This window comes from Astatotilapia calliptera, chromosome 11 (genome assembly GCF_964374335.1).
Source record: "Astatotilapia calliptera chromosome 11, fAstCal68.1, whole genome shotgun sequence".
NCBI lineage: Eukaryota > Metazoa > Chordata > Actinopteri > Cichliformes > Cichlidae > Astatotilapia > Astatotilapia calliptera.
The window spans coordinates 19,394,271-19,412,486 of NC_137432.1; the positions used below are offsets into that span (position 1 = coordinate 19,394,271).

Consider the following 18,216-nt stretch of genomic DNA (forward strand, 5'->3'; position numbering starts at 1 on the left):
ACCCCAACCGCGGGCATTCTCTCCCATCCCTGCATCCATTCACAATCCAGCCCAATCCCCTCATTCCTCTGCTCATCACCTTTACGACCACACTCAGTGAACCGTGATACCTGAAATCAATACTTACCAGCCCCCCAACCTCGCGAGTTCTATAAGGTGCTACTAATTGTTGATTTGCTTTCTCCGTCGCTCTTCCTGCCACCACTCTGCTTTTCCAGACTCTGTGTCAGCTGTCATCTCTTACCAGACTCTCCCTTGCACTTTCCCTCCCCATCCCTTCCTCTACTCTATCCTGTATCCCCTTCCCCTGTCCCTTTTCTCTCTCTCTCTGCATCCCTGGTGTGAAAATCACAGGGGTTTGTGTCAGCTTGTCAACACAACACTCAAGAAAGCAGAGTAGGGGGGGAACAAGAGCAAAAAAAAGAGGTACTATATTTTAGAAAGATCAGAAAAAACTGAGGTAAGGTAAAAATGGAAAAAGTGGGCTCCTGTCAGCTTCCAATTGCAAAGGAGGGAGCCTGAGAGGGGATTGATGGAATGCTGTAATCAGTCTGTCTCCGAGGCTGTCACCATGAGGTTTTTTCCCCTGCTGGAATAGGGCGCTGCACACATCAGGGCAGCAGTGAGGCTGATCGCATGGGTGAGCAGCAGCCGAGGTTCTCCCTGGGTAGCTGCTAACAGATGCAGTGGATAGTGTAATAGAGTGGTATGCATACGGGGAGAGGAAGGAGTGAGGGAAGAAAAGGGGAGGCTGGGTAAGAACCCAAGAGTGCTGATGTGACATAGTCAGCGTGTGAATGCACGTGAATGGTTCGCACAGTCAGTGTGCTGCAGTGCCCGACAATGTGCCATAAATACACTCATTCTTATACTGTCTTCTCACACTTGCCACTCACATGAGCACATTGATGCGCACTCAGTGTCAGAGGCCCATATCTTTAGGGTTTCTAGTGGGCAAAAGCATCTCTCTGAGTATAATTCCAACACAGCTTTTTTAAACAGCTCCCCTACACTGAAGCCGAGAGCTAGGGGAGCTGAGAGCTGACTCCATACAGACAGATAGTAAGTGACTGGCTGGCTGGCAGGAGGACAGGAAATAAAAAAGCCATATAAAAAGGAGAGAAAAAGGGGAGGGAGTCAGTGGCAGTGGTATGAAATTGTCTGTACACATCAGCCAGCAATGTTGACAAGATGTTGATTGAGCTAGTCTTGTCATTGCGCTCCTGCTTACCCCCTGGTGTTTCCAACACAAGACAGCTGCTGGCGGGATCTGTGTCACAGTTCCAGCCCTCCTCTGCCCCCCCCCGCACGTCACCAACCCCCTCTTTGGTCTTTGCTCTCTCTCTCTCTCTTTCTTTCTGTCATATCCCAATTTCTCTCTCTGTCTACCCCCCCCCCTCCCCCGCCCCGCCCCGCCCCGCCCCACAATTTTCGCCAGTGTTTGGATGGAAGGGCTTTCAATATAATTCACTGTGCTTTTACATCATTAACTTCTTGCGCTGCTTGCAAAAGCCGCGGTTTAGTGTGTGCATAACAGCTGACATGGTGGATAAAATAGCAGCGGTTCACAACATGTGGCAGTGAGGCAGCTCAAAGATGAGACAGGAGTCGGGGGGGGGGGGGGGGTAGGAAAAAAATTGCAAATCTTTTCAATCTCAGCTGCCGCCATAAAACAAGCAAACAAAACAAGTCTATCAATAAATGACACATTAAAATCCATAAAACAATGAAGAGATAATGTGAAAATTGCCACGATATCTTGCTTTAAAAACATGCAGTGGAAATGAAAACAAAGGGATTCTCTGCACAGATTCGGTACTGGGACTCTGGCTCTAATGCTCTGGGGTATCAATTAATTTAGTCAAGGGATTTGCGGCCTGCTCTTCCTAATTGAGCCCAGTGGAAACCCCCTCGGCTCTTCGCGATAGGAAGTAGTGCGTTTCATAATTAATACTTTTTTTCCCCTTTATTATTATTATTTTTTAATGAGGGTGGTAATGTTGTAAATGTGTGCATCTTATTACGGTAAAGGGGCCATCTACGCTATTGTTCACTTACGCAGTGTTTGCTGCTGGTGAGATAAATAAAAAAGACAACCTCATTGAGAAGCTGCAATGGCACACTGCAAGTCAAAGCCCCACTTTTGTGTGTGTTTGAATATAAAACACAGGCAGCTCAGTGAGAGTCTCATTAGTGTTGCTTAATATGTGTGCTTTTTAAAGCTTAGAGGTTAATGCCCGACTTGCCTCCATTTCAGTGGAGCTCTCTTTAATTTGATGCATAATTCTTTTTTGTCAGCAGCTGACAAGAGCCTCTTCAGAGAAAGCAGCTGAGCTCTGTAGTGAACTCTGCATCCAACAGGAACACAAAGGCACACAAACACTCCTAATTAAACCTGTTCACAATATTTCTCTGCGCTCCCCCTCTCGCGCTCACGCCACGTTGCGGAGCATATTTCTGAACGATCCTATCTTCCCATCTCTCTGTCCGGAGAACATAACTCTTAGCGATTAAACAAATTACCTCCTCTCCCGGGAGACCCGTGGATCCGGTGAAGAGAATAAGTGTGTGATTCACAATGCTGCCACCTCTCTGTTCTTACAAACAGCCTTCAAATTGCCGCGTATTAATCACTGTCTCAGGATAGTCCGCGACCAGAATTCCTACTCTTTTTTTTCTTCTTCCTCATCCAGAGGAGATGAAAGTGCGAGTTTTAATTTAACATCAATTTTATATTCTGTTCATCAGATTGCCCGTTACTTGAAACATTCCTTTAAAATTCCTGATGACTAAGAGCTTCCAGAACACGAGAAAGTGAGAGGGTGGGGGGGGATGTTACCTGCCGACCTCAATACATTCTGCTTTGTGCTGAGGAAAAGAAGGGAAGGGGAAAACTAATTTCCTGAAACTCCATTTCTTAAGCGTTGATTAGTAAAAGGAGCATAATTAGAGTGAAATGTGAAGTCAGGGTTTTTTTTTTTCAGATTGCACCACTTCCTCTAGAAAAATCAGGCCATGATTAATGAATAAATGATTAATGAGCGAACTAATTAATCAATTAATTATTAAGCAAGCACTCGGAACAAGAAATGGGTAGTATGACAGTGAACAGTGGATAAGAGATTTTGAGGCTGTGTGTTAGAGAGAGAGAGAGAAAAAGGATTTGGGATAATCTGCCTGTTTGTTCTGTCAGTTTGTTGGGTCTTCTGATAAAGAGGGGGATGATAATGAGGATGGAAGTGGAAGGGAGGAAATGCAAAGTTTAGAGCTTCATTTGAGCTTCCCGAGTCAGACAGCAATGCCTCGCATAGGAGCAGCGACCCCCTCCCCTCCTTCCTCCAAACTGCTACCTCTGCAAGTTTCCCCCGTGGTCAGGTCTCTGGGTTACGGCGGTAAAGCCCTACACAAGTCAGATGCACTGGGCATTGCCATGCGAGCCCTCCAATCATCACCTCTGAAAAAGATCACGGTATAGTTCCTGCCACTAACCAGTCATCTCTCCTCCCCTATCTTTAACTAGGACACCCCATCAATCTTTGATAATCTGCGGTGTGGGTCTCCCCAGTGTGACCAGGCTGATGAGACATCACAGCAGGGATTGATGTATGAAATGCCGCCTCCAAATGTAACTGTGATATACTGGACCGTTTCAAGTCTGGTTTGACCTTTTTTTCCTAGATATTAATCGCTGCGGTGAAAGAATATATGTGAGATATATCTCTCCCCCAGGAGCTCTGCACTCTTTATTCTTTGGCATGAGGTTTTCTCCTAGGTGGCTTTTTCATGTCTGCCCCCCCCCCCAAAAAAAAGTTCCCAGAGCTGTTGCTACACACAACAGGATATGGGACACAAAATAATATTTTATAAGCAGTTTATTGTTTCTATTAAAATGCAGCATTACTCTAAAGCTGCATTTCTCCACCTTCCCCTGACACCCGGAAACACATCCTCAAAGCGAGAACATGAGAGAAGGATCTTTCATCCCTGCATATTTTTCTTGCCGTTTACTGCTGGCCTTATTAAGAGAGTTGTGAGTGACGGAGGCAGAGTGTGCCGGGGAGAGTCTCAGGGGGCTTTGATGGAGGCAAGCGATGGAGCTGTAGTAGGCTGAGGGCAAGATCATACTTACGTTTATCCGCTCAAAGTACTTTTTAAAGTTCTTTGTCTAGGTACCCCTTCTTCCCTAACAGTCCTTTTATTTCTGCGTTTGTTCTAGTCTATTGTTTTTCTCTAACGGCCGAGGTCTGCGCCAGTGCTGCATTCTGTCCTAATCATACCATGGCATTGCAGATTTCCTTAGAGTCAACTGGGTGTGAATGGGCCTTTGTCACAGTGGGTGGGTTGGCTCATTGACTGTGAAACCCGGACATATGGTGGCTGTGTGTTGGGATGTATCACAGCAGAGAATGCCATGGGTCAGGCTCTCGACCCTAGCCTGGCCTTTAACACCTTACCGGCTGCACCGAAGTCTGTGGTTTGATGAAGTTAAACACTTCATTGTGTGTTTTGTCTTGGGGTGTGTTTTCTTAGCTGCTTTTACTCACCCTTAAGAATGCGCAGTTTGCAGTTGAGGCAGATGCGCTGTTATGTGACTGTTTTACCAAACATGTAACGCATGCCTGCTCTTGGGCTGCAGTGACACGCACCGCTCCTCAGCATAACACTTTGTAACACGCTGTTTGCATGGTAAAAGTAAAGCAAAGCTGGTATCTCTGGTGGCCAGGCTTCTGGAGAGAAATCTCCTTTTGTCACGGTGTGATGTGACTGTTAAGTGCCCGGCCTTTTCACGCATCCAACTGCACCTCAGAACTTTTCTAGACACTGATGATGACGCTGCATCCGAGGGACGCAACTGTCCCGTGAAGTTGAAGCATTATACGGTCCCGCCAGATCGATGGTGTAAAGTCTGTTTGATGGCCAGTTGAGCTGATGTGAGTATAGTGCGGTTAACAGTCAGAAGAACACACAGCAGGCAAGCGGGTGTCTCGTCTCCTGCCTCCTGCAGGCTGCACCTAGTAAGCTAATCTGGAGTATCTCTTATGTTTGCAAGGTGCAACACTAATACCCAAATGTAATGCAAAGAAAAATCAGTTTAGCTTCTAACCATATCTGATTATGCTACAAATAAAATTTTTTAGCTTTAAAACATGCCCCCCTGAGCTCTCTCCTCCCTTTCATGCATTGTATCTATGGAAAACATTCTAGTTCTAGGTTCTGATAAACAAGTGAGGCGTTACAGGCTCTTAAGCCCATCGTGTGAGATGATCGATCATTGGACAGAGTGTGGAGATAACTCCCTCGGCTTGCCTGCTGGTTACCACTGATCCCATATCACCCTCACAGGATATGGTATGAATCACAGGAAGTTTAGATCAATCTATATAGATTGTGCCGTGTGATTACAAAAAAAAAAAATCCAATTTGGCTTATCCATCCAAATGCCTCAGTGTCTGCCTGTTTTTGCATTAATGTATGGGCGTGTCCCGCGTGTTAAATAATAGCTTTTTCACATTCTCCTTTTACTGATTTCTGATATTTGCTGAGACATCTCTACAATCTGTCCTACCTTTGCTTATTTACTATGCTTAGTCTATCCTGCTCTTAAATCTCCCTTCTTGAGGGAGTCGTCTTTTAAATCTTAATTAAAACAGACTCCAAAGCCCCCCACCCTCCCAGGGGCTGAAAGCAGCTTAGAACAATCAAGAGGACGGATTAGAAGTGAGAAGAATAGAAGAAGAGAGGAGATGCAAGAGAGAGAGATGGGGGGGAGGCTGGATGGGGTTTCAACAGAAATGGAACGTCAGAGAACAATATTGAGGGGAACGAGAATAATGACCTCTTCCCCTCACTCCCCCTGATTCTCATTCCTTCCCCTCCTTTTAGCTTCATCTCTCCCTCTCTCGCAGGGCTCTGGAGTCTTGGCCTCACCTATTGACATTCAGCTTCTCGGCAGATTAAGCAGCGAATGGAGCCTCTGGAAAGGGTAAACACAGTGGAGGAACAATGACCAACAGGCGGCAACCTTATTGGATTCTAATTAACTGCCAGGAGAGATGGCCAGGGGCATGTTAAGTGCTGTGGGACACAAGTTAGGGACCCAAACCTCAAGTTCCACAACTCACATCACCTACTCTCCACTAAATTCTTGTAGATTGTTTCTGTCTTTCCCTTTATCGTTCCCGGTATCGCTGTCTCCTTTTTAGTATTCTCCTATCTTTGAATCTATTTGCCCACTCTTTCACATATGGCCCATGAGAATGGCAAACAGAGGCATTTAAAAGCACTCCTTGGAGAGCTATTTGCCATCCTTCTTTTCCTGGGCTACCTCTTCCTCTCTGCTCCCCATCCTCACCCCCCCCCCCCCCTTTTTTTTTTAACACAGTGGAACGAGGCCCAGCTCCCTGAGGTAGCTGTTTGAGCGATAAGGTTAAAACGTGAAAAAAAGGTGAAAAATTGTGAGAGATTATTTGATATTAAACAGATTGAATTATCTGGAGTGAAAAAGAGGGATGAAGAGATGAAGGAGAGCTAAATCATATTTCTGCATCGCCCTCAGGAGGAGCACTACCAGAGGGAGAGAGGGCGCTAAATGGGAATGAGCAAATAGCCTATCCTCAATGGTCAGAAGTCTGAAAATATAACCACTTTTTTTTTATACTCTCCTACCCCAGTGAACCAGCACGTTAATTTGAGTGCGAGTCCAGGCAGGTCTCTCTATATGTGTGAACTTTCTCACTGGTGCAGTGGGTCCTCGGTCTTTTGAGTGGTCTCCTGATTAGGCCAGCTCACAATGGTGATGTGTCCTCCAGGGGCCCCCTGTCTGGAGCCACAGGCACTAATTAGACCGGTATCATTAATGAGTTAGTGTGAAAGAAGGTTCAGCCCACCTTGAGTTAACACTGAAGTGGGCAAAAAAAAATAATCCAGCACCCCACAGGAGACAGGCTTTCGTCACCTCAGCGAACATATAAAGCAATTTGTTAATTGGTGTGAAAATCCGCACAAACTTTGAAGCCATACATGTGCAAACGCATGCACACACTCTCACACCTTAATGTGAATACACATACTGATGTTCAGGGTACTCCATGAAGGCATTGCTTGTTAACATGCTACCTGGGATCAAAGAGGCAACAGCTGGAAGGAGAGAAGTTTGGAAGAGCCATTATTTGTTGAGGAAAAAAATTGCAGCCCAGTGTTGTGTTTGTCCTTCGGCAAACCTGGCAGAAAAAGAGGTTTCCACCATTTCACAAAAACGAAGGGATATTTCTTTTTCTTTCTCACCATCATGTGAGGGACTCTTTGAAATACTCAGAGTACTTTTTTTTTTTTAAATCAAAGCTGGGAGGAAATGAATCACAGCTTCACTTGTGATCTAAGCCCGGAGATATAAAAGGGATCCACATGACTACTGTCCATTTCCACACCATTACAGCAACAGTCATGGCTGTAATAGGTTGAATTGGGCCATTGATTTCTCTCATGCACCCTCTTTCACCCACAAAACTAGTCTCTGCCAGTTCCGAGATACACCCATTTCTTTTTTAACTAAACATCACATGCTCAAAGACGGCTCACACACACACACAGACACACAAAAAACAGAAAAACACCACCAAATCTAAGCCACAAAGGGGCACAGACACACTCAGTCGCACACAAACACACACGGCCAATACAATATGTCCCAGCTTGAGTTCCTGGGGAGTTAAACAAAGAACTGAGTTTAAATTGGCCTTTAAAGAACTCCCCCAGAACAATCATGGAGTTGACTTGAGCCACTATAGAGTGTCAGAGGACTGCTTTAGAGAAAGAAGGGTAGTTAGGCTGAGGTCTATAGTGGAGTGAGTGGCTAATCTATAGTGTGACGACGCAAGAGCTTCTCTTGACCGGCTTCAATAGCCCTCCAATCAGGCCTGACTGCCCCTCAATCTTCGCTTAGTTTTTTTAACTTGCCTGTGATTGTGCGGCTTCATTAAGGGCCTATTTATCTTTCCCTGTACTACAGTCCTAAAAGGCTACATGACATGTTCAGCACACCCATGCACCGCCTACACAAGGACCTGGCAGATGCACGACTCCATTAGCACACAAAGAGAATCTAACATAGCGAAATCTGCTGGAATCACAGTCCAGTCAGCTGAAAACATTGCTACTTTTATTTTTCTTCCTAAACTGTGATAGTTTTAACAAATTTTTAACTTCTCTGTCCTCTGAAGCCGGCAGCCTCCATCTGCTAATCAGTGTTCCTCCTGCTTGATCGCTTCGTGAAAAAAAGAACAGAAAAAAGTCTCTTAAAAACAATCGTTCAGGTGATGAAGTAGCCTGCAAGGCGTTCGGTGTGTGGCTGTGCTGCAGCGTAATGCTGCCTGAACAAAATAGCAGACCAGGTGAACCCATGACCCCACAGAGACAGAGACCCTCCCAAACAAGCCACAACAAACAGCCTTCTGTAGCCACTCTCTGCCTTTGATCTGAAGAATCTGAGATGAGATCTGTTTCCTCTTCCCTCTCTTCTCTTGTGCCCTTTCTCTCTTTTCCTTTACAACACCTCCTTATACTTTTCCCTCCCCTCCCCGCTGAGCAGGTGTATTAAATGAGGTGACTATTCCGGCAGCACTGGGCTGCACCTCAAAGTGCAGTCTGTGAAGAGGGCTTTTCTCTCCCTCCCCCCCTCTTATCTTTCATCCCTTCTATATGCCCACCTCCTTTACTCTCCCTTTTCCTTTCCCTTTATCCCTCTCCATCCCCTTTACTGCGTTTAACATGTTCTCTCGTACTCTTGAATTTGAAATGGAGAGCGCCAGGCCTCTCATCTATTCGGATCTATCTACACCTCCCTGTCTATCTCCGTCTGCGAATATCTCGGCCTATTGTCTGTTTAGCTATATGTCTAATTATGCTGTCTCACTTATGCAATTAGTGCAAAAATAAATGGCTGCCATAGCTTTGTGTCTCCCCTTCACCCCTCCCATTGCAGGCTCTGAGAAAACAAATTATAGAGAACAATAGGTACAAATGGCTTCTGCACCAAACCACATGATGGATGCAGCCTGGGTTCCCTGCATCTCATCCCTTCCTTTTTTCCTCTTCCTCAATCACTCCCTTTACTCTCCCTCCCTTCTCCATTATCTTCGGCTCTATATGTCTCTGTTTGGATACAGGGGAGGACTTGAGCACTCTTTCGCCCAACTACCCGATCACTGTATGGCTGTATCATCCGTCTTCCCTTCTTGGCAATGACACTATATTCACACTGACATCATATTAAGCAGGCTCCCTTTTTTCCCCTATACCTTTCTTTCTCTCCCTCTTGCCTTGTCTCTTTCCCTTCCCCTGCTGTTGTCTCCGCAAGAACTCTCTTCTCCTCTATCCCCAAGAGCATTCTGTACACCATGACTGCAAAGCAAACGCTTGGGACTCTAAAGCAAACAGCAAGCATCCTGTGCCATAGCCCCATCTGTGGATAGTCTGAGCAGGGAACAATCAGTCCCTCTCCTCCTCCTCCTCTGCTTCGTTCTCTTTCCAGCCCCCTGGGATCTGCACAGCACTAGGATGCCTCAGTCAGACGGGTGCAATGTGCTGGAACAATGGTTGGGCTGCTTCCTCCAGGAGGGGTGTTAGGTTTACCTCAGCCAGCTTGGGAAGCACTTAGCCATGTGTTCTTGCCCTCCTCGCTGATGCTGCTTCGCAGGAATGTGGCAGAAAAGCTTCTTTCCAGCATACGCCTCCCTTACTTCTCTCTCGCACACCTGCTTCCCCCCACCCAGCCCACCTCCAGCTCTCTCTCTCACACACACACACACCCAAACACAGGTATGCACACAATCACTTTCTTTGCATTCAAGTGTACACTTGAGATCTAATGTTTAGCCTGAGGTGCTATTAATCCCCCTCGGACTTGCAGTCAGTTACAACTTTTCTTTTTTTGTTTTTTCACCTCTGCCATGCTCAAAGAAAAACAGCAGGTTTGGTTTCCACTGAAACAAGCATATCCATTACCTGAAATTCTAGGCTCCTGGCAGTAAATCCCTTTGACCCCCTCTGCCTCCCTCCTCTCCCTTTCTCTTCCTCCCCCTATTCTCATGCTGAGCCCATTGTTGTTTTTGCATCAGCTTTCTTACGCCAAAAGCAGACTTCAGGAGAGAGAAAGGGAGAGACACACCCCTCAACCAGTTAACTGCCACCCACCTCTACCAAACACCCTCCCTCCCACCCACCCACACACACACTTCGCTACTACTCACGTCTCAACACAGCTCGATAACATTAACATGTTTTGCCATTGAGGGAGCTGCAGTTAAAGGCTTGATCAATACGCTTTGACTGACATCCCTCAGTTGATAGCAAATTGGTTGCCTTCTCTCGCAGACCTCCCAGCGAGAGTTTCTCAGCCCTGTCTGAAATTCTCTGCAGAAGAAATGTAAATAAAAGACATGGCTACACTTTCTCCAATCCTTCACACAGTCTCTTCCAACAATAGGAAGAACAACAGCAGCAGCAGCAGCACAGGACAATCATTGTGCAGAGGAAGACGAGGGCAAGCCACAACCAACCCACTATTTTGGTTAATGGTTGAGTCACCAACACAATATTAGCCACGGCGTTCCAGGCAGTTTCAACTGACAGGGTGAAGAGATGAAAATGAGAATAAGGAGTGAGCATGGACTTCTTCAAGGAACAAGTAGTTGGAATATTTATTCCCACAAGGGTACACACTCTTTCCATATCTAATAAAATGAGCAGCAGGCAGACAGTTTCTTGTTTCCTTGAATGTGTTTTTCACCCGTAGCTGGTTAAGGAGGTGACATGTCCTGAGAGCTGGAGCATCATTAATTAGACAGTTGGACTTTGACTAATCGCTCCAGAAAGAGCACACAGCCCTGAAGATGCCAAACACTCATCTCGGCTCATCATCCACAGCCCCAGCGTGCGCCCTTGACCTCTGTGGGTGCGCGAGTGTGTTCAGGGTGTTGCTTCCGTGAGATCCTTGTGATTCATTTCTGGATGATGTGCACACGCCATAGAAGCCCTAGTGCACTCTGCTGAATATTTCACATCTCCTTCTAATCAAGTGCCACTGCCAATCATAGTTTATGCAAAGAGAGTAAAAATAGAAGTAAAATAAATCTGCATCTAGTGCTAAATAAATGTTGTCTGATGGGATTCCCAACTGAACTTTTTTTTTTTCCTGAAACTCTTCCCAGCTGCCAGAATTCTACTCCAATAAAGCTATCTTTAATACAAGGTTAAGGAAAGCGGCTGGTGAAGATAACACAGGAACAGATATTGCTGCAACGCAGAAGATAAATTTCAATTTGCTGTTGGTTTCTGCATCTCGGCAGGAGATATGAAATTCTTGTCTTGCAGGGCAAGAATTGATTGGAAAATAAAAATGAATGTGTGGTCTAGTGCATCTGTTGTATGTTGGTTTCTGGGCTTAAGGTCTTTTGAAATGGCGATATATCTCTGCAAAAGGAAGTGACACTTGCATTTTTAGGGAGGAGATAAATGCAATACAAGTCTTTCTTAAAATAGCTGCTACTGTATAAATTCAACTCTTTCCCTTGGGGGCCTGTTCTAATGACATGCACAGAATTAATCCCACTTTCTTCCTCTCTCTATTCTTTCCATTACTGTGTTTGTACAGAAGAATGAAAGAGTCAACAAATTTGTGCCGTCCCCCGCCCGTGTGTATGCTCACAACACAGCCCCGAAGAGTCACAACTGGGGAAGAAGACTCTAGGAAAATGGCAGGAAGCTCCCATTGTCCTGTTCCCTGTCATATCCTTTCCGGCTCCTCAAACCACCTCAGAGGAAGACACGCTGAGGATGTGCAGAGACAGACACAAGGAGAGAGTGAAGACAAAAGGAGGATGGGTGGGACGAGGTAAAAATAATAACAAAGAAGCCAAATGTCATCAACAGTTTGCTACCTGGCTACTTGGGCTTCCTGTGTTGAGCCATACCAGTGCGCACATCCACTTAAGTTGCTAACAGCTGATAACAAAGCCTCGGGACACACTGCCAAGTTCTTTATCTGTGTTTACCCACATGGCAAAGCTGATTAGAGATGAGCAACATTATGAAGCCCCATTGTTTCCTTTCTCATTCCAGTTTCTCCTTCCGTAAAAATGCTGCAAGTGAGTGTGCAGGAAGGGGGGCTCAGAGGATGTGAAGAAGAGCAGAAAGACAATGCCTCGTGTGCATGACGGGTCTTCAGGATGAAAGGAAATAACAGGTCTTTCTTGCAGATTTTGGACATTCATTACTGCCGGCTCGGGTGTGCCTGTGCGTGTGTGTGTTTGCATGACCACATCATTTGTAAAAAAGAAAAACTGGATGCCTTGCTCTAAAACTATTCATCCAGTCCAGTCACCTACAGTAATCTTGACAAAACTCTTAAAATGCACATGTTGGGATAAAGTTTAAAATATAAAAAAAGCATATGTGAATCTTTCGTTTTGTGTTTAGTTTCTAGAAATTTCAGATACAGCGTTAAAAACGAGCAACACGGACTGAACGTCGAGTTGACCACATGTTATCTATCTTTGCCCTGACTTTGTCTCACAAATTTTGCAAGGCACTTCTGTTCAAGAGTCAGCTGCATTCAGATTCTGCTGTGTCTGCACTTGGTGAACCTCATATCTTACACTCCTCCCTGGCTGGCTACAGTTCTTACCCCCAAACTTTCTGGCACTTAGTCTCTCTTACTTTATCTCCGATCTTTTTTATCACAGAGGAAAAGAAAAGAAAGGCGCATGATACAAGGAGAGGAGGTAAAACGGAGGCAGAAAGAGAGCGCATTGGTTTGTTTCTGTGTGTGTTTGTGCGACAGAGACAAGACTAACAAGACAGGGAAAGGTTAACAATGCTCAGCGGTCTTCTTCTGTGTTTACCCGCTGCTTGTCCGCTTAATCATCAAGACACTGGTGACACATCCAAGTCTTACCCCTCCTTTAAGACTCTCCTTCCATCTTCCACCCCCAACTTTGTCTTCAGTCTGACTCCCCTCCGAAAGAATTCAAAGAGCAGCAAAACAGCAGTTCATAAAATATGCGCAGCTCCCTAAAACAAAACCTCCCAGGCCATGTTGTCACTGCATCCTCAAGCATCGTTGTACTCTATATTTTAAAGACAAATCTGGTAATGGGAAAACCCAGGCTGGTAATGCGGGGAGGAGGGAGCTGGGGCTGCATTTATCACTTTCTCTGCTTGAGTTTATTTCTATGTTTGTGTCTGTATGAGGTATGAATGCGAACAGGCTTTCAACCGTCGGTGAAAGTCTCCCATCTGCCTGCGGCCCATTAAGCAGATACGCTCTCCTGTCCCCGCGTTCCACAGTCACACATTCTGCGACCGGGCAAAAAGTAAAAAATAAAAAAAAAATGCTGTGAGAAGAAGCAAGGTGGAAAATTTTCACACTGCCACACTATAGTGAAACATGAGTGGCGACACGACTTAAGAGGAATGGAGAGAAACTTGTAATCTTAGCTCACAGCCTTTGAACTTGGCCCGATGAGACGCAAGCGACCCAAAGCAAAAGGTTCCAAAGAAGAGCTCACTGAAGATTACTCGGAATACTGATTCAGTGTGGAATCCAATTCCTGTGGGAGCCCAGGGGACTATCCGGGAAAGTAAATTATCTGTGTTGTAGTACAGACTACATACTTACAAAATGTATGCAATATGCCATACATAAATTTCAAAGTGAGGCCATGTGTTGGAGCCAAATTTGGATACCACAAAATACATTTATGAGTGCAAAGAATTTTGAGCATCTGTGACTCTTTATAAGACTGACACAATAAATGAGGTCTAGGGTCTCTTAGGTTCTAATTAGGGCAGCTGTTACCATTTTCATTATTTGTGTGCTTGAGTGTGAAAGGGGGGAGAGTGAGTGTGTGCGTGTTGGGGTCCGGAAAATATGCCACTGTCTGGCTACTGCTCCTTTTCATCCAGCTGTTGCTAGTCTATCAGGGAGTGGAGGTTTACTCGTTTCACATTCCTCCCCGGAGCCTTGAATGATGACAAAACCACGCTGAAGGTAAAGATGTACGCACAACACATGGCCATTGGGCATGCTTGGGCTTTTGGTGAAAGTCTGTCTGAGGTGAAAATACAATAAAGCCTAAAGGATTTCAATTTCATTATGCTATCTTTTCTGCCTCCCCACGATCCTCTTCCTCCACTCACCCTGGAAAACATCTGTGTTTAGTGCGAGGTTGTTGTCTATTCTCTTGCATTCAAATTTAATTATTATTTTTCCTCATCCCAAAGTGTTAATACCGCGCTCTAGTTTATCGACGCTGAAAAATGCTGATAAGTCAACAGTTGCTCAGTGTTAATTGCCGAAAGCGTCTTTTCTACAACAAGAGCAGCACAAAACGAGTCAAATAAATTGTAGCAGCTGTTCAGAAAGCCTGCTTGCTTTTTTTTGTTTGTTTTTGTTTCGTAATAATTGCATTTAAGCCTAAAAACACATCTGTTTTCGGCATCGTTCTGTTAATTCTATTACAGGATAACTAATAATAAGTTACAACGTTGAAGTGTGGAGGGAAAACAAAAGCTGACAAGTCGCATTTTCAAAACAAGACGTGCATCAAAAACATTCTTTCTCCTCACAATTCCTTCAAAATTAAAGCATTTTGAAATCTCGATACTGGAAGGTCTGGGGCACAATGAGCAGACTTTGTTATAATCACTCATAAACTCTGTTCTGCCAATAAAAAAAGCAACAGGGGGTGGTGGTGGTGTTTGTGTAGGAGAGAGAGGGTGGGGGGGAAACAGGTGCATTATGTCTGCCCGTCTCAAGAAAAACAAATGCTCTCCCTCTCTAGTTTGTGTCTCCCTCATTCTCTGCCCCTTTGCTTTCTCGCTGCCTCCCCCTCTTCCCCGCTCTCACTCTTACCATCTCAAATGCGTGTCCTCGGGAGACCGTGCAGTCCCCGTTGGAAGATACACCGTGTCCGTTTTTGCCCGTTTACGCACCACATGAAAGGAAAAGAAACTTTAGACGCAATCCTGTCAGCTCAGCAGAAACCCCCTCTGGCTTTTGTGTTTTTCCCCATTCTTTTTCTTTTTGTTTAAGGGAATGCAGCGTGTGCAACACCGGCCAACTTCAGGGCAAAAAAAAAAGATGCAGGGAGCTGCAATGAGCTGTCTCATACCCAGCTTTAATTGTTCTGTTATCACCTGCTTAAATGCGCATTCTTGACGAGCCTCGTTAAAAAAAAAACAACAACAAAAAAGCATCTTATTTAAAAGACACTCGCGTGTGGAGAAACACTGCGGTCAGGCGCAACCGGTCCCCAGATTTAAGAAATCAAATAAGTGAAACTTTCCGTCTGTGCACCCTCGTACAATGATTCGGAGCCTTTCCATTCAAAACAAGAAAGCTCACTTCGCTCAGGCTTCCGATGTTTGAATAAGATCAGGGGGGCAAAAATCACTGCAAATCTCACTTACGCAGTGCCATTTCTCATCAAGGACTGCTCGCAGACAGAGAAACCTCCTGATGTAATCACTCTTTCAGAACTAATTAAACATTTACCGGCAATTAACAGCAGTGAAATGTAGCATTGCAGCAGATCAGATGCCCACACTACTACAGCAGCGCACTGAATGGCTTGACGCAGCGCGCCAGCACGGAGCGCGGTCCATCCTTCCCCGTTAATAAGGACCCGGGTGGTTAAATGATAGCAAACAAAAGAGTATCTTACCTGTGACCATCACGCAAAAGATGAGGTATAACGAAGACATTTTAGTTGCTCTTGCCGCTGATTGTATTCTATGGAAAGAGTCTCGCTCCGTCTATGCGACTGAGCTGGTTATGGTCCACCGCGGCACCGGTCTCGGGATCACCGGAGATTCGTCTACAATAGCATCCAGTTTAAAGAAACGACTCAGAATGGTCCGAGCAGTCAGTAAACTCGCAGTTAGCAATACATCTCCACAGTTGGTAACTTTCCCCTCTGCATCAGCTTCTTTCCCAGTCTCCGTTCCTTGCCACTGTGGCACAGCTCTCGCCTCACTGTGCTCTCCAGCAGTCCATTAGAGAATCGGGCGTTTCAATCAGAAGGTTCATCCAGAGTCCACTTTGTAACCTGCTTCAGCATGCTGCGCGAAAAAAAGCGATCACTCCTCCTCGACAGTGCGCAGTGATAACCTCGGTGAAGTTACCTCTCGCCCCTCCGCTGGAGTCTCTCACTCTGTTCCCTCTATAACACACTCACTCCCGCTTCTCTCTCTCTCTCATACACACTCTTCCCCGATCGGTCTCCTCGGTTTACTCTCCCTCCTGCCAATTGGAAATGCGCACTGACAGTCATCTGGTGGTGGTACTGGGTAGCCAAATCTGGCAGAAGCTGAGCCTGAGGAGCCCCTTCTTCCTCAGATGCTTGCCGGGGGGGGGGGGGGGGGAGGGACCCCCGCCCCTAAGGGACTGTGATTGGCTGAGCAGGCATCACGAGGAGGGCATTTAAAAAACTTATTCACAGTTAAATGACTGCTCTAACAGCTTTGGGTGAAAAAACGCTTGAATAATATGAATCCACAGAATAGGATGCTGGAAAAGCAATGTGCTCCCTGTCCTGTAGGGGAAAATGCAGATTCTTGCTGTTGCCATTAGTTTCTTTTTCCAAATCATACACAGCACAAAAGCACTTGCCCCTTCCTCATTTCAAAGTTTGTGTGTGTGTGTGTTTTTTTGTTGTTGTATATTTGTCACGTTTGAATGTTTCAGATCGTTAAAGAAATTTTGATATTAGACAAAGCAAATCTTAGCAAATTCAAACTGCAGTTTTAACATGATGCTTACATGACATAAGCAAAAGAAATATTAAAACCCACCTGGCTCTGTGTGAAAATGTAATTGCCCCCTAAGCCTAATAACTGGTGCTGCCACACTTGGCAACAAGAACCTCAATCAAGTGTTCGTGTAAGCTGGCAATGAGTCTTTCACACCACTGTGGAGGAATTTTGGCCCACTCTTCTTTGCAGAATTGTTTTAATTCAGCCCGTTGGAGGATTTTCAAGCATGAACAGCCTGTTTAAGGTCATGCCAAATCATTTCCATTGGATGCAAGTCTGGACTTTGACTAGGCCACTCCAAAACCTTCATTTGTTTTGTTGAGCCGTTCAAAGGTGAGCTTGCTGGTGTGTTTTGGATCATTGTCCTGCTCCATAACTCAAGCCTTAGGGTACAAACTGGCCAAACATTCTGCTTCAGGGTTTTCTGGTTTAGAGCAGAATTCATGGTTTCATCAATTATAACAAGTTGTTCAGCAGTCTCTGACCATCACACTACCACCACCATGTTTGACTGTTGGTATGAAATTTATGAAATGCTGTCTTAATTTTATGCCAGATGTAACGGGACTCAAACCTTTCAAAAAGTTCAGTTTTTGTCTCGTCAGTCCACACAATATTTCCCCAAAGGCCTTGTGGATGATCAAGATGTTGTTTTGCAAATGCGAGATGAGTCTTTATGCTCTTTTTGGTCAGCAGTGATTTTCTCCTTGGACTCTCCCATGGATGCCATTTTTGCTCAGTCTCTTTCTTATTGGTGAATCATGAACTCTGAGGCAGATGAGGCCTGCAGTTCTGTAAATGTTGTTCTAGATTCTGTTGTGGCCTTCTTTGAGTAATTTGTGTAGGTTGGTCACTCCTGGGAAGGTTCACCACCATTCCAGGTTTTCTCCATTTATGGATAACGACTCTCACCATCATTCACTGGCCATCATGTGTTGCTTTCTGACATCTTTTGGCCACTTCACCTCGCCAGACAGGATCTATTCATGGATTTTCTTAATTCAGCAGGTCTAGCAGTAATCGACCCTGGCTGGTGAAAGTGAACTCAACTTTCCAAAAAATGTGGTTAATTACAGTAAATGAATTTAAACTCAAATTTATGTAATTCTTCTTCAAACAATAACTGTATCTTCGTCATTTATTCATTAGCTATGGTAATGCTTTATATGCCACAGACAACATTTCAATGTGAGAAGGAAAATCCAAAGACTGGCTTCATTTTAAATATGCACAAAATCTTCCTTCCTCTCAGTGAAGTTACACAGCAACTCTCCTATTTTGGTCAGACAAGGGCCAAATTTAGCACCCAAATCAATCCCTGCCTTCCATTATGAAACATATTTAGAAGTTAATGAGAATGGGTATGAAGAATCAGTTAAAGATGTTTGGACAATCTGTATAATG

General features: G+C 45.0%; 1 protein-coding gene across 4 annotated transcripts in view; it reads right to left on the reverse strand.

Annotated features, from left to right (window-relative positions):
- Positions 1–18,216, reverse strand: part of kirrel3l (kirre like nephrin family adhesion molecule 3, like) — a 47,300-nt gene that overhangs the window by 17,277 nt on the left and 11,807 nt on the right. For 2 of the 4 annotated variants that reach the window (XM_026183744.2, XM_026183742.2), the window contains exon 1: positions 15,723–16,369. The exons of 1 other annotated variant lie outside the window; for it this stretch is intronic. In XM_026183744.2, the coding sequence (XP_026039529.1) occupies positions 15,723–15,762 (40 nt within the window). In that variant the 5' untranslated portion in view covers positions 15,763–16,369. Of the gene's footprint in view, positions 1–15,722; positions 16,370–18,216 lie in introns of those variants that run through there. One more of the 4 variants, XM_026183743.2, reaches the window with a different exon arrangement.